Here is a 13,183-nt window from a genome sequence, read left to right on the forward strand (position 1 = left end):
GCCTTCTCTGCTCCCGGAAGGGGTCGCTTCGTCGGTCGTGCGCACGCGCGCGGCGAAACCGCGGCCTTGGCGGAGATTAAACCCGGGTAGCGAGGCCTCGGTGTTGGCGAGGAGCTACACGGTTTGTCGGTGGCGGCTGCTCCATCTGGGAGGATTGAAAGTGGGAGCGAGAGCGCGGGGGCGGGATGGGGCGGGGCCGCGGCCGCCCTCTTTCCTCGGGCTCGGCGCGCGCCCGCCTGGAGAGCGCGCTCTCGCGAGGCCCGTTGGGTCGCCGCGTGATCGCCGGCTTGGGTGGCGCTCCTGTGGCCTCCAGGGTGGTTTGGGGTCTCGGAGTGTCTTTTGACCTCCTTGGTTGCCTCAGTTTCCCCCTTCGTTAGTCGGGGCCCTGGCGAGCACTGCTCCTGCCCCCTGGAGCGGGTCCCTTGCCGGGACTGAAAGATAACGGTGTCTGCACTTAGAAGGGAGTTGTCCGTGAACCAGGCCTCCGCCCAGACCATTACCTTAACAGATACCGCGTCTCTGTCCCTATTGATCGTTCATCGGTCCTCTTACGCCAGTCCGTGAGGTTGCACATCTCCCATCCATGCGTCCTGGCCTCCTGTCCCAAGCTTCACGTGTGAGCCCCTCCAGTCATCGGCACAACTTTTCATTTATTTCAGACAGGGTCTCACTGCATAACTGGGGCTGACCTGCATCTCGGCGTTGACTTGGCCGATTTCCAGTTCACATACATTGCCATGCCTCTGCCTTCTCGCGCGTAGTGGGACTTACAGCGTGAGCCACCACACTTGGCTGTTTTGATTGGTTTTGAGGAAGCAAGGGTTTATTTTGGCCGATGGTATGAAGGTGCAGTCTGCCGCGGTGGTCGTGTTGCGGCAGTAGTCAGGAAGCAGATAAATGCTGGTGTTCGAATCCCTTTCTCGTGTTTTTAAAGAATTTGTTTTAATGTGTCTGTGTGGAGCCTTGTGTGTGAGTGTGGTACCCATAGGTTCCACAAAGGGATGTCAGAGTCCCTGGAGCTGGAGTTTCTGGTCATCTTGCAAGCCTACCGCCATCCTTTTTATCTGAGATAGGATCTCACCGCACAGCCCGGTTTGGCCTCTAACACTAACCTAACCATCTTCCTACCTTGGATAAAGAAATGGGATGGAAAGTGTACACCACCATGTCCTGCGTTTTCTGTGTTTCCTAAGGTTGGGAACTGTTGGTTGGCGTTTGCAGAACTTTGTGCTCCATCCACAGTGTGCTCACCCAGGCGTTTTTTTTTGTTTTGTTTTGTTTTTTTGGTTTTTCGAGACAGGGTTTCTCTGTATAGTCCTGGCTGTCCTGGAACTCACTCAGTAGACCAGGCTGGCCTTGAACTCAGAAATCCGCCTGCCTCTGCCTCCCAAGTGCTGGGATTAAAAGCGAGTGCCACCATGCCCGGCTGTATTTATTTATGATGAGTACACTGTAGCTGTCTTTAGACACACACCAGAAGAGGGCATCAGATCTCATTATAGATGGTCGTGAGCCACCACATGGTTGCTGGGATTTGAACTTGGGACCTCTGGAAGAGCAGTCAGTGCTCTTAACCTCTGAGCCACCTCTTCAGCCTGCCCAGGCCAGTTTTGTCCTAGTGTTTGTTTTCCCTCCAAAGCTCATGAACTAACTGCATTTTTGCAGTGGGTACCCCTAGGGGACCTTATGCATGCTGAACAAGTGCTCCACCCTTGAGTTGCACCCTCACATCTGTGGCTGGACACCCAGTCTCCCTGCAGAGGCCAGGCACAGAGTCCTATGTTCTTGGAAATTGTCTTTGTCAGCTGCTGCGGGTGCCCTCTTGCTCCGAGAAGCCCATGCTGCCACCCTTAGGCTCTGCTCTTGCATCTGCCCAACTTAATCTCTGGGAATGTGTCTCTTAGTAGCTTTCGAAGATATAGACAATGCTCTTTTCAGTCCTTAAGTGGCTGAGTATGACATGTCCAACAGGTTGGTTTTGCCCCACCACTTCCGTATACATCTCTCAGCATCTAGAGCATCTTGTATCCTTTACCTTTCAGCCTCTTCGTCTTTGACAGCCAGTGGTGTCAGTGTCCTGTCTGTTCCAGACTCACTCTATAGTGACACTGAGGTAGCTAGGTACCTAGCCCTCAAGGTTGCTAGTCACCTGTGCAGGAGGCTCCAGCAGAATTAACAAGGACTGCCCTGCCTCCACTTTGTGTCCTGAGTACTGTCTCTGAGTTTTCCTGGAGGATTGAACCACGGGCTGGGGCAGACATGAGTAGTCTTAAGTGTTCTGTTGTCAGATAACACTGCCTAGAGGCTTTGGTTGGTACCAAGCACTCCATATGCCATGTGTTGGTGGAGGAGGGAGTGTCCTTTAATGCCTACAGAGGCAGGCACAGGCCAACCTGATCTATGTAGAGAGTTCTAAGATAACCATGACTACACTGAGAGTCCTCCCTCAATAATAATAATAATAATAATAATGATGAGAGGTGACTCAACCCTAGTCACAGCCCTTCGGAGGATCAGGAGTTGAGCGAAGGGACGGCCTGCCTGCTGGGCTGCCTCATGGTCCTCCATCATGTACAGTGTTCTGAGCCTTAGTTGTCCTTGCTCCCCCAGGTTTCTTCCTGTCACCTGAAGCACCCAGGCCTGCATCATGGACTTTCAGCACAGACCTGGAGGCAAGACTGGGAGTGGGGGCGTAGCCTCCTCCTCCGAGAGCAACCGAGACCGGAGAGAGCGCCTGCGGCAACTGGCCCTGGAAACCATCGACATCAACAAGGTGGGGAGGCGGGTCCCCATACCCACAGAGCTCTCACCATGCCCCAGTCTTTGGTTCATGGGGCCAAGCTTTGCGGTCTAATGGTACATTTTTTCACTCCCAGGACCCGTATTTTATGAAGAACCACCTGGGCTCCTATGAGTGCAAACTCTGCCTGACCCTGCATAACAATGAGGTACCTGCCCCTGCTTTCCCTCTCCTGCTCTACCCTAGTGAGGTACCTGCCCCTGCTCCCTCTACTGCTCTACCCTAGTGAGGTACCTGCCCCTGCTTCCTCTCCTGCTCTACCCTAGTGAGGTGACCCAGAGCCAGCCAGAGCTCACTCAGTACTGGTCTGGTTTCATTGACTTCCTTTTTTTCTCAGCTCTGGGGATCAGAGCTCAGCCTAGGGCTTAGCCATGCTGGGTAAGCAGTGAACTTTATCCAGGTCAGCCCTTGGGGCAGGGTCTCACTGTGGAGAGCTGGGGGCCCCGTGTACTCCTGATGCTCCTGCTTGTGTCCTCAGCTGTCCTCTAACATAGCCGCCCAGCTCGGCTGGGCACCAGCCACCCTTTACCTTTCTCTTTGTGTGCTCTGGGCATGTCCTTACAAATAGTAATGGATACCAGCCGGCAGCAGAGCCGCTTCTGCATTTTGGGGCTTCAGGGAGGGGGTGTGGCTATTGTCCCTTTTTCTGGAGGGGCAAGGACTCTGGGAGTTGCCTCCCCACTCCTCTTGCTAGAGGACCAGACTGGTCAGGCGTGGATGGTTGACAGTGAGGTGGTGATGAGCAGTGTCCAGGTTCCAGGCCTCTGTTGGGAGCTCCTCCGACAGCTGCCCATCCCTGGCGGTGGACTTTTGCAGTGTATACTGCTCTAAACTGCAGTGGCATTTCTGGGGAGGGATGGATACAGAGGCAAGTCACAGGGCTCCCATGCTCAGCCGAGCTCCAAGCCTCAGCTAAGCTGTTAGAGTTGATCTGCCAGGCGCCCGACCTGCCCTCCCAACCTTCAGCAGCGTGTCTCCTTTCTCTTTGCAGGGGAGCTACCTGGCCCATACCCAAGGGAAGAAACATCAGACTAACTTGTGAGCCCCTACAGCCCAGGACCTCAGCAGTGTTACTCAGGAGGGAAACCTGGCTGGGTGAATGCGGGGGGGGGGGGGGGGGGGGGAAGAGAGAGAGAGAGAGAGAGAGAGAGAGAGAGAGAGAGAGAGAGAGAGAGAGAGGGGGGGGGGGGGGGGGGGGGGGGAGGAGGGGAGAGGCCACCTGCATCTACATTCTCGGCCCCCTTCCCCCCCATCCCCAGCCCATGTTTAGCCTTACTGTCTCAGTTTAGAGCAGATGGCCAAGGGGCAAGGACATTGGTGGTGCCAGATTCTCACCTGTTGTGCCCTGCTTGGTGTACCCCATGGCTTAGCCGCCAATCCTCTCCCTCACCTCCGAGGGCAGGGCCTCTGGCTCCTGGTGCTTGGCCTTGGTGGCTGGTGGAGGGCCCAAGCACTTGTGTCTGTTTGCAGGGCCCGGCGAGCTGCCAAGGAGGCCAAAGAAGCCCCCGCACAGCCTGCACCGGAGAAGGTCAAGGTGGAGGTGAAGAAGTTTGTGAAGATTGGCCGCCCTGGCTACAAAGGTGTGTGTGTGTGTGTGTGTGTGTGTGTGTGTGTGTGTGTGTGTGTGTGTGCGCCCTGGGCCCTGGCACCAGACGTACCTTGTCCCTAGGACACACAGCCACCTTCTCTGTCCTCAAAGCATCTTTCCCTTAGTGTTGCCAAGAGCCCCAGGTGCTGATAAGTACCATCCCTACTGGCAACTCCAGAAACAGCGGGGGGGGCTGCTGTTGCAGTCACTGCTCCTGGAGCCCCTCTGCAGAGGCCCCTGGGTGACCTGGCCTAGCCAGAAAACCAATGATATGGCCAGCAGAAGCCCAGGGAGCCAAGTTGCCAAGAGTCCGCTTTGGCAGGCAGGGTCCTGGGGAGGCTGAGACACAGCACCTCCCTCCTCATGCTCTTCTTGGACTTTGGCCACTGCCCCTGCTTAGAGTGCTGGGTTGGGCTGCCCCCTCACTTTAGGTCCTAGCCAGTGGCCTCAGGCAGAGAAGCCAGGCCTTGTATTGAGGAACCCTGCTCTGGTGTGCACCCACAGCACATGATGGCCCTCTCCCCTCTGTTGCAGTGACCAAGCAGAGGGATACAGAGATGGGCCAGCAGAGCCTGCTGTTCCAGGTGAGGTGGGGCCAGTCAGGGGTGGACCAGACACACAGGTGGTGGTGCCAACAGTGCTGCGCGTGTTCCACAGATTGACTACCCTGAGATTGCAGAGGGTATCATGCCACGTCACCGCTTCATGTCTGCCTATGAGCAGAGGATCGAGCCCCCAGACCGCCGCTGGCAGTACCTGCTCATGGCTGCTGAGCCCTATGAGACCATTGCTTTCAAGGTAGTGACCCTACAGGGCAGAGAGAGCGGCTAGATTCAGCTGTGTACCCTGGCCATCCTTGGGGTGCTGCAGCCTCTGACTTCCTCCCTAGGTGCCGAGCCGGGAGATTGACAAGGCTGAGGGCAAGTTTTGGACCCACTGGAACAGAGAAACCAAGCAGGTGAGGTTCCACAGGCCTTGAGTGGGTACTCTCTCCGCACCCCCAATGGCCCTGCCCCAGTCACTGACCCTCTCTTCTACAGTTTTTCCTTCAGTTCCACTTTAAGATGGAGAAGCCCCCAGCACCTCCCAGCCTCCCAGCAGGACCCCCAGGTGTCAAGCGGCCCCCGCCCCCACTCATGAATGGACTGCCTCCTCGCCCACCACTCCCTGATGCTTTGCCCCCACCTCCACCTGGTGGCCTGCCTCTCCCTCCTATGCCCCCCACTGGGCCTGCTCCCTCTGGGCCTCCTGGACCTCCCCAGATGCCCCCACCAGCTCCTGGGGTGCACCCCCCAACTCCAGTAGTACACCCACCAACATCTGGAGTCCACCCCCCAGCTCCTGGGGTACACCCCCCAGCACCAGTGGTCCATCCACCAACATCTGGGGTCCATCCCCCTGCCCCTGGAGTGCACCCCCCAGCCCCTGGAGTGCACCCACCAGCCCCTGGAGTGCACCCACCAGCTCCAGGAGTGCACCCACCAGCTCCAGGGGTGCACCCACCAGCTCCAGGGGTACACCCACCAGCTCCAGGTGTGCACCCGCCAGCTCCAGGGGTACACCCGCCAGCTCCAGGGGTACACCCACCAGCTCCAGGGGTACACCCACCAGCTCCAGGGGTACACCCTCCTCCATCAGCTGGAGTTCATCCTCAGGCTCCAGGGGTACACCCACCTGCTCCTGCAGTCCACCCTCAAGCCCCTGGGGTACACCCCCCAGCCCCTGGGATCCACCCTCAGGCACCAGGGGTGCACCCTCAGCCGCCTCCTGGAGTCCACCCTGCTGCCCCGGGGGTCCACCCTCAGCCTCCAGGGGTTCACCCCTCAAATCCTGGGGTGCACCCTGCTCCTATGCCCCCCATGCTGAGGCCTCCACTCCCTTCAGATGGCCCTGGGAACATGCCTCCCCCTCCCCCAGGCAACTGAGCAGTCCCCCCACTAGCCTCTGTTGTCTGTGTGGTCTTTTTCCATGGCCAGTCCTTGGAAGGTTTTTCTATTTGTCCTGCCTTGAGCCTATTAAACAGCCTCCCCCGTGTCTCCCTGTCTGCTGTGTGTGTTTGGTAGTGGGGATGGGTGGATACTGCTTGTCTCTGTTGAAGGCGTGGTGACCCAGGGCTTCCTCCAGGTGGGCTCCCAGGGAGATGGGAGCTACTCAAGGACAGCTCAGGCCTCTGCAGTTGTGGGCCCAGCTCTGAGGACAGAAAGCCCATTGAGACAGCCACCTCCCACCTGCTGGGCATGCAGAGTGCCAGGCACTGTCCCCCAAGGTCACCTCTGGTGTTGATAGGGGTGTCCCTCCCAAGCAATCTGGCTCAGCCATACATAAAAGCAGGGCCACCCAGACCTTGTTGTACCACCATGCAGGGGCCACACTTCTCTCCACTGGCACTGCTGCTAGCGACTATGGGGGCTGTGTTACAGGCTGAGGCGGTTGAAGAGCTGGCCACCAATACCAGGGGCCTCATCTTCCTTGAAGATGGGCTCTGGCCCCCCAGCATCCCCCCTGAGCCTTTGTGCCTGGTGACAGTGAGAGGAGAGGGGAACACAAGCAGAGCTTCCCTGAGGGTGGTGGGGGGTCTGGACAGCTATGAGCATGCCTTCCTGGAGGCTGTCCAGGAGTCTCGCTGGGGACCCCAAGACCTGGCCACCTTTGGAGTCTGCAGCACTGACTCCCAGGCTACCCTGCCTGCCCTGCAGCGCCTTGGGGTCTGGCTAGGGGAAACTGGAGAACAGCAGTTGCTAGTCTTACATCTGGCTGAAGGTACGTGATGGCTCTGTCTCAGCGCCCATGCTGCCTTGGGACTGAGTGAGTTTGGGCAGAAGCTGGGGTGGGGGTTGGGGGGCGGTCCCTCGCTGGATTGCTAGACAGAACCTTGTACACCCTTTCAGGAGCTGTAGTGGGCAAGATGGCAGGACACCCCAATGGTCACACCTTCCAGACAGATGAGAGCAGAGCTGCCATGTCCTTACTAGCAAGGTCTCCACACCTTGGATCAGGGTCCCTCAGGCCTACATGGCCCCTGAAGATCCCCAGTTAGAGTGCAGCTGAGGGACTCTCTGTAGGACAGACCTTGAGGGACAGAAGCTAACGGCCTCAGAGACTCAGTTGTCAACCAATATTTGCCCACAGTGATATGGGAGCCTGAGCTCTTGCTGAAGTTCCAAGAACCTCCACCTGGGGGAGCCAGCCGCTGGGAGCAGGCCCTGTTAGTGCTATACCCTGGACCAGGCCCCCAGGTCACAGTCACAGGGACTGGACTGCAGGGCACACAGGTACCAGAGACTGGCATGGGTCCATCCCCTAACAGCCTTCTGGTTGAGGTTGTGCCAAATGGAGAGGTTGGTGGGGTTAGGAGTACACCTGGGAGTCTATTCCCAGTATGGCAGGGGTGGTGCCTGTAGCCTGACCATCTTCCGCAGTCCAGCTGACTGAGTCCCTGTGTCGACAGAACCTCTGCCCTACTCGGGACACCCGCTATTTGGTGCTGACTGTGGACTTCCCAGCGGGGGCCTGGAGCGGCTCGGGCCTCGCCCTAACCCTTCAACCAAGCAGAGAAGGTAGGTCCTGGCAGAGGGGAGGGGACAGAGTGGAAGGAAGCTGCCCTTCCCTTAATTCCAGTCCTTAGCCAGCACGTGCCCACTCTCTACAGGTGCCACCCTAAGCACCGCTCAGCTGCAGGCCCTTCTGTTTGGCTCTGATTCCCGCTGCTTCACGCGAATGACTCCCACCCTGGTGCTGCTGCCACCCGCCGAGCAGTCACCGCAGCCAGCACACGGCCAGCTGGACACCATGCCTTTCCCGCAGCCCGGGTGCGCACAGGGACGGAGGAGGAACTGGGACGTTGGAGGGAGTAGTGGGTCCACCACAGCCTCTTGTGCTCACAGCTGGCCCACTTCGCTCTATTCCAGGCTGTCCCTGGAGCCTGAGGCTCTGTCACACAGCACCGACCCCTTCCTAGAGACCCTCACTCGCTTGGTCCGTGCTCTGCGGGGACCTCTGACCCGAGCCTCGAACACCCATCTGGCACTGGACCCTGGTGCGCTGGCCAGCTTCCCACAGGGCCTGGTCAACCTGTCAGACCCCGCAGCACTGGGACGTCTGCTCGATGGGGAGGAACCCCTATTACTGCTGCTGTCATCACCCGCTGCGGCCACAGAGAGGGAACCTATGCCTCTGCACGGCCCCGCTTCTGCTCCCTGGGCAGCGGGCCTGGCACGCAGGGTAGCGGTGGAGCTGCAGGCGGCAGCCTCGGAGCTGCGGGACCTCCCGGGCCTGCCACCCACAGCTCCCCCGCTGCTGTCACGCCTGCTGGCGCTGTGCCCCAACGACTCCCGCAGCTCTGGGGACCCTCTGCGCGCGCTGCTGCTGCTAAAGGCGCTGCAAGGCTTGCGTGCCGAGTGGCGTGGGCGGGAAGGGCGTGGGAGGGCGGGGCGCAGCGCGGGGACAGGGACAGACGGGCCTTGTGCGCTACGCGAGCTGAGTGTAGATCTGCGCGCCGAGCGTTCGGTGCTCATCCCAGAGACCTACCAAGCCAACAACTGCCAAGGCGCCTGCGCGTGGCCGCAGTCTGACCGTAACCCGCGCTATGGGAACCACGTGGTGCTGCTGCTAAAAATGCAGGCTCGCGGGGTCGCCCTGGGCCGCCTGCCCTGCTGCGTGCCCACTGCCTACGCGGGCAAGCTGCTCATCAGTCTGTCCGAGGAGCGCATCAGCGCGCACCACGTGCCCAACATGGTAGCCACCGAGTGCGGCTGCCGGTGATGCCCGTCCTCCTTCCCTCCTCCCGCCCCCAGTCAGCGCCATAATAAAGATCAGCAAAAACTCAGCTGGGGTATCTGTGGGTGGAGGAAACTCCTGTCAACCTCCCTTCAGGAATGCAAGGCCTGAGTCCTCCCCCCCCCCCCCAGCCTCTAACTCCCGCGTGGGAGAGCTCTCTGTCCCTATAACTTTTCTGATTTCAAGACAGGATCTCTCTGTAGCCCTGGTGGTCCTGGAACTCTCTTTCTCTCTCTCTGTAGACCAGGCTGGCCTCGAACTCAGAGATCCGCTTGCCCTCCCCAGTGCTGGGGTTAAACTCCTGGACCCTGTCACTTTTTAATTTGTTAATTAATTTGTTATGTGTGGCGGGGAGAGAGGTGTCTGGCCAGAAGGAAGTTGAAGCAGGAGAAATGCTTCGAGTCAGCCTGAACTTAAAGAGCAAAACTGTTTCAAAAACTGGGGAGCTGGAGAAAGGGCTCAGCACCGAAGGACACTTGCACACCCCAACATACATGCGCTCAGATCTTTAAAAGCAAAACAAACAGCCAAGTGTAGCAGTGCACATCTGTCACCCCAGCACTCTGGAGGTGGACACAAGAGGATCAGGACTTAAAACCAGGCTTGGTTGCTCAGGTTTACGCAGGCGCACAGGGTACAGACGAATTGCAGAGGGCAGAACTAAGCGAAGTTCATTCTGTGTGGGTCGCAAGATCGAACTCAGGCGGTCAGGCTTGGTAGCAAGTGCCTTTACCCATTTCACTATCTCACCGGCCCTATCCCATCTCTTCGACCCTTAGGGTCCAGGCACAAAGGAGCAGATGATCTTACTGTCACAACACGGCCTTTATTTGCTGGTGCTACAGGGAGAGGGGACACAGGATTCGCCCAGGGGACACAGGCAGGATCAGTCACGCCCCTTCCCTCGCTTCTGTCTGGGCCGGTCATCACGGTCATGCCTTCGCCGGGGAGCCCAGGCCTGCTGCTTCCCATGCTCAAGGAGGTCCCTAGAGTCCCGCCTCCATGGCCGATGGCCTCCTTCCCGCGCCTCCCAGCGCCGTGGCAGTGATTGGTGGGGCTCCCTAGTGACCTGTGGCTTTTCCTCCCTCCTCGGCTTCTCCCTTCTCGGCTTCTCCTTCAGTTTCTCCCCTTTCCTTGGCTTCTCTTTCCGTGGCTTCTCCTGGGACCCTCGGTCCCCAAGAGGAACGCTCTCCTCCCCAGAGGCTTCCGAGATGGACCCTCCAGGTTCTACCCGGGTTCCTGTAGCTTCAGAGCTCCCGGGAAGCTCAGGCTCATCCTGCATCCGTGCCTGGGGTACCGGTGGCCCAGGCTTCGGCTGAGGAGACCCGGATGGAGGCACCAAAACCGGAGGCTTAGGCTGCCAAGAGACAAAGTGTGATCTTGGGATCCGCGTTCTCAGGCCTGGCCTCCTCCTCCCTTGGTGAGCAGCCCCATCAGGTGAAACCTCTGGAAGGAAGGCTTACCGCTGGCGAGGCTTCCTTCTTTGGTGGAGAGCTGGGCGGGACCCACTGGTGAGGGACAGCCACGGCCTCCCCAGCCACTGCGTCTGAAAGGCAGGCAGTCTGAGGTGGAGGAGTGGGCACAGCCACCCAACTCTTCTTTCCCCTCACCCCCAGAACTCCGCTGGGATACCCAACCTCCTCCTAGGGACCTCTCTTTTCTCTCTTTGGAGTGGCCATTCCCTGCCCCCAGCTGCACGAGGGTTGCTAGCAATAATGTGGGGGCGATCCTCTGCTCCAGGATGAACTGGAGATCCCTTCTCTGATGGAGTGGGAGGACCAGGCTCAGTCGTGTATGTCTGTCATGGAGGAATGCTGAGACACGAGGATTGCCAGGAGACCCAGGCTAGCTTGTGCCTTTGTAAAGGGAGCCCTTGATTCAAAATAAAAGCCAGGGCTCAGGGTATACTCCTGCCATTCCCAGATCTTGGGAGGTTGAAGTAGGAAAGTAGGGAGGGTCAGGAGACCAGCCTAAGCTACATAGAGAGGTTGAGGTCGTTAGAGTTTTGTCTTTTTTTTTTTTTTTTTAAGGTCTGGGTGGTGGTGGCACACATTCCAGCATTTGGGAGGGAGAGACAGGCAGAGCTCTCTAAGTTTGAGGCCAGCCTGGAATATATATTGGATTCCAGCCAGCTAGGGCTACATAATGAGACTCTGACTCAAAATGAATGAATGAATGAATGAAAAGCTCAGAACATCTGGAAACTAGGCCTGGTTGTGAAAACTTAAGGTAGACACCATAAAACTAGGAGCTAGGTGTGACTGTAGGCCTCTCAGGCTGGTGGACTGGCTATTCCAGGGTTAGGGGAAGAGACGCATGAGCATACAGTTTGTAGGAACAGAAGAGTCATAGCCTGGGCAAGGCTACAGGGAATGCCCCCAACCCCTGTGGAGTCCCTGCCCTGTGGAGCTCACCCCGACACAGCTGGAGAGCCGAGCCCAGCAGGGCCACCAGCGAGGCCAGTACCAGGCACTTGTTGAGCGTCAGATCTCCCCAGGGCAGGTCATCGCTTGGCGTCGGGAGCGGCTGCAGGGGAGGTGGGGGCGGCTGCAGGGGAGGCGCAGTCTGTGGCTTCCTACGTGCAGGAACGATCCGGGGGCCTGAGGGACAAGCATAGATCCGCCTGTCGCCTATGGCTCTACCCCGTCCCAGGGTGCAGCCCATCCTCACCTGCTCACCCTCTCCCGAGCAGACCCACTTGTTCCCGCTTTGCCGGTTGTGCTCTCCTTGCCCGCGAGCTCTTTTTCCATCTTCCTGAGCCCGGCATCCCCAGCGCCAGCAGCAACTGGGTCCTGAAGGACCTGTAGGGCATCGGAGTGTCAGTCCAGATATCCTGTGGGCTGCCACCTCCTTACAAGTGAGTTGTGCAGACTCATTCTGTTATCCCAACCCTCAGGAGGATGGGTCAGGAGGATTGCTTGGAGTTGGTTGCCAGCCTGAGTTTCAAAGCGAGACTCTGCCTCTAAAAATTAAAGCGGGTGGGGGTGGGGGTGGGGTGGGGGCCCAACCAAGCAGCTCAGTGGGTGACTGCACTGCCTACAAACCTGACAGCTTGAGTTGGACACCCCCATCCCTGACCCACCTAGTGGAAGGAGAAAACAGAGTTTAGGGGGTTGGCATCTGATCCCAGGTTGTGCATGTGTTCACACACAGAGAAATCATTATACATACATGCATACATACATACATACATACATACATACATACATAATTACAAATGCACAAATGTGCGTATATATGTATATTATATACTATACTGGCTGGTTTTGTGTGTCAACTTGACACAAGCTGGAGTTATCACAGAGAAAGGAGCCTCCCTTGAGGAAATGCCTCTGTGAGATCCAGCTATAAGGCATTTTCTCAGTTAGTGATCAAGGGGGGAGGGCCCATTGAGGGTAGGGCCACCCTGGGCTGTAGTCTTGAGTTCTATAAGAAGCAAGCTGAGCAAGCCAGGGGAAGCAAGCCAGTAAGTAACATCCCTCCATGGGTTCTGCATCAGCTCCTGCTTCCTGATCTGCTTGAGTTCCAGTCCTATTCAGTCCTTTGGTGATGAACAGTAACGTGGAAGTGTAAGCCGAATAAACCCTTTTCTCCCCAACTTGCTTCTTGGTCATGATGTTTGTGCAGGAATAGAAATCTTGACTAACACACACACCACACACACCACACACACCACACACACCACACACACCACACACGCACACATGCACACACACACACACACACACACACACACGTGTGAATGAGGCTGGAGAGACAGCTCAGCGGTTACAGTACCGGCTGCTCCTGCAGAAGACTCAGATTCGATTCCCAGCACCCACATGGGGCTCACAACCACTTGTGACTCCAGCTCCTGGTCAGATGTCTGCTTCTGACCTCTTCAGGCATGAGGAACACATGTGTGCAGGCAAAACCCATAAAATAAAAATAAAATAGAAGCTGGGGGGTGGTGGCGCACGCCTTTAATCCCAGTATTTGGGAGGCAGAGGCAGGCGGATTTCTGAATTCGAGGCCAGCCT

General features: G+C 57.7%; 3 protein-coding genes across 5 annotated transcripts in view; 2 read left to right on the top strand and 1 right to left on the bottom strand.

The window, feature by feature from the left end:
- Positions 1–19: 19 nt before the first annotated feature.
- Positions 20–6,414, top strand: Sf3a2 (splicing factor 3a subunit 2). 3 transcript variants are annotated; one of them, XM_029542647.1, is made up of 10 exons: positions 20–121; positions 2,611–2,773; positions 2,877–2,948; positions 3,792–3,838; positions 4,271–4,380; positions 4,923–4,972; positions 5,046–5,186; positions 5,278–5,346; positions 5,429–5,902; positions 6,008–6,413. In XM_029542647.1, exons 2-10 carry the CDS (start codon positions 2,648–2,650, stop codon positions 6,311–6,313), a joined length of 1,395 nt encoding a protein of 464 aa, XP_029398507.1. In that variant the 5' UTR covers positions 20–121; positions 2,611–2,647; the 3' UTR covers positions 6,314–6,413. The 3 variants fall into 3 exon arrangements, with proteins under 3 accessions (XP_029398507.1, XP_021060744.1, XP_029398506.1); XM_021205085.2 differs by having other exon boundaries at positions 5,429–6,413; XM_029542646.1 differs by lacking the exon at positions 20–121 and adding an exon at positions 325–616 and having other exon boundaries at positions 5,429–6,414.
- A 205-nt stretch (positions 6,415–6,619) lies between these two features.
- On the top strand, positions 6,620–9,179 carry Amh (anti-Mullerian hormone). The gene is made up of 5 exons (XM_021205742.2): positions 6,620–7,148; positions 7,518–7,660; positions 7,837–7,945; positions 8,038–8,197; positions 8,297–9,179. The coding sequence occupies exons 1-5, from the start codon at positions 6,626–6,628 to the stop codon at positions 9,147–9,149; spliced, it is 1,788 nt and encodes a 595-aa protein (XP_021061401.2). The 5' UTR covers positions 6,620–6,625; the 3' UTR covers positions 9,150–9,179.
- Positions 9,180–9,970: 791 nt separating this feature from the next.
- Positions 9,971–13,183, bottom strand: part of Jsrp1 (junctional sarcoplasmic reticulum protein 1) — a 5,288-nt gene continuing 2,075 nt past the window's right edge. The window contains exons 4-7 of the mRNA XM_021205725.1: positions 11,863–11,965; positions 11,579–11,764; positions 10,628–10,710; positions 9,971–10,521 (exon numbers count right to left, since the gene is read on the bottom strand). Of these exons, the coding sequence (XP_021061384.1) occupies positions 10,051–10,521; positions 10,628–10,710; positions 11,579–11,764; positions 11,863–11,965 (843 nt within the window). The 3' untranslated portion in view covers positions 9,971–10,050. The remainder of the gene's footprint in view (positions 10,522–10,627; positions 10,711–11,578; positions 11,765–11,862; positions 11,966–13,183) is intronic.

The sequence above is a fragment of the Mus pahari genome, chromosome 9 (assembly GCF_900095145.1).
Source record: "Mus pahari chromosome 9, PAHARI_EIJ_v1.1, whole genome shotgun sequence".
Taxonomy (NCBI): domain Eukaryota; kingdom Metazoa; phylum Chordata; class Mammalia; order Rodentia; family Muridae; genus Mus; species Mus pahari.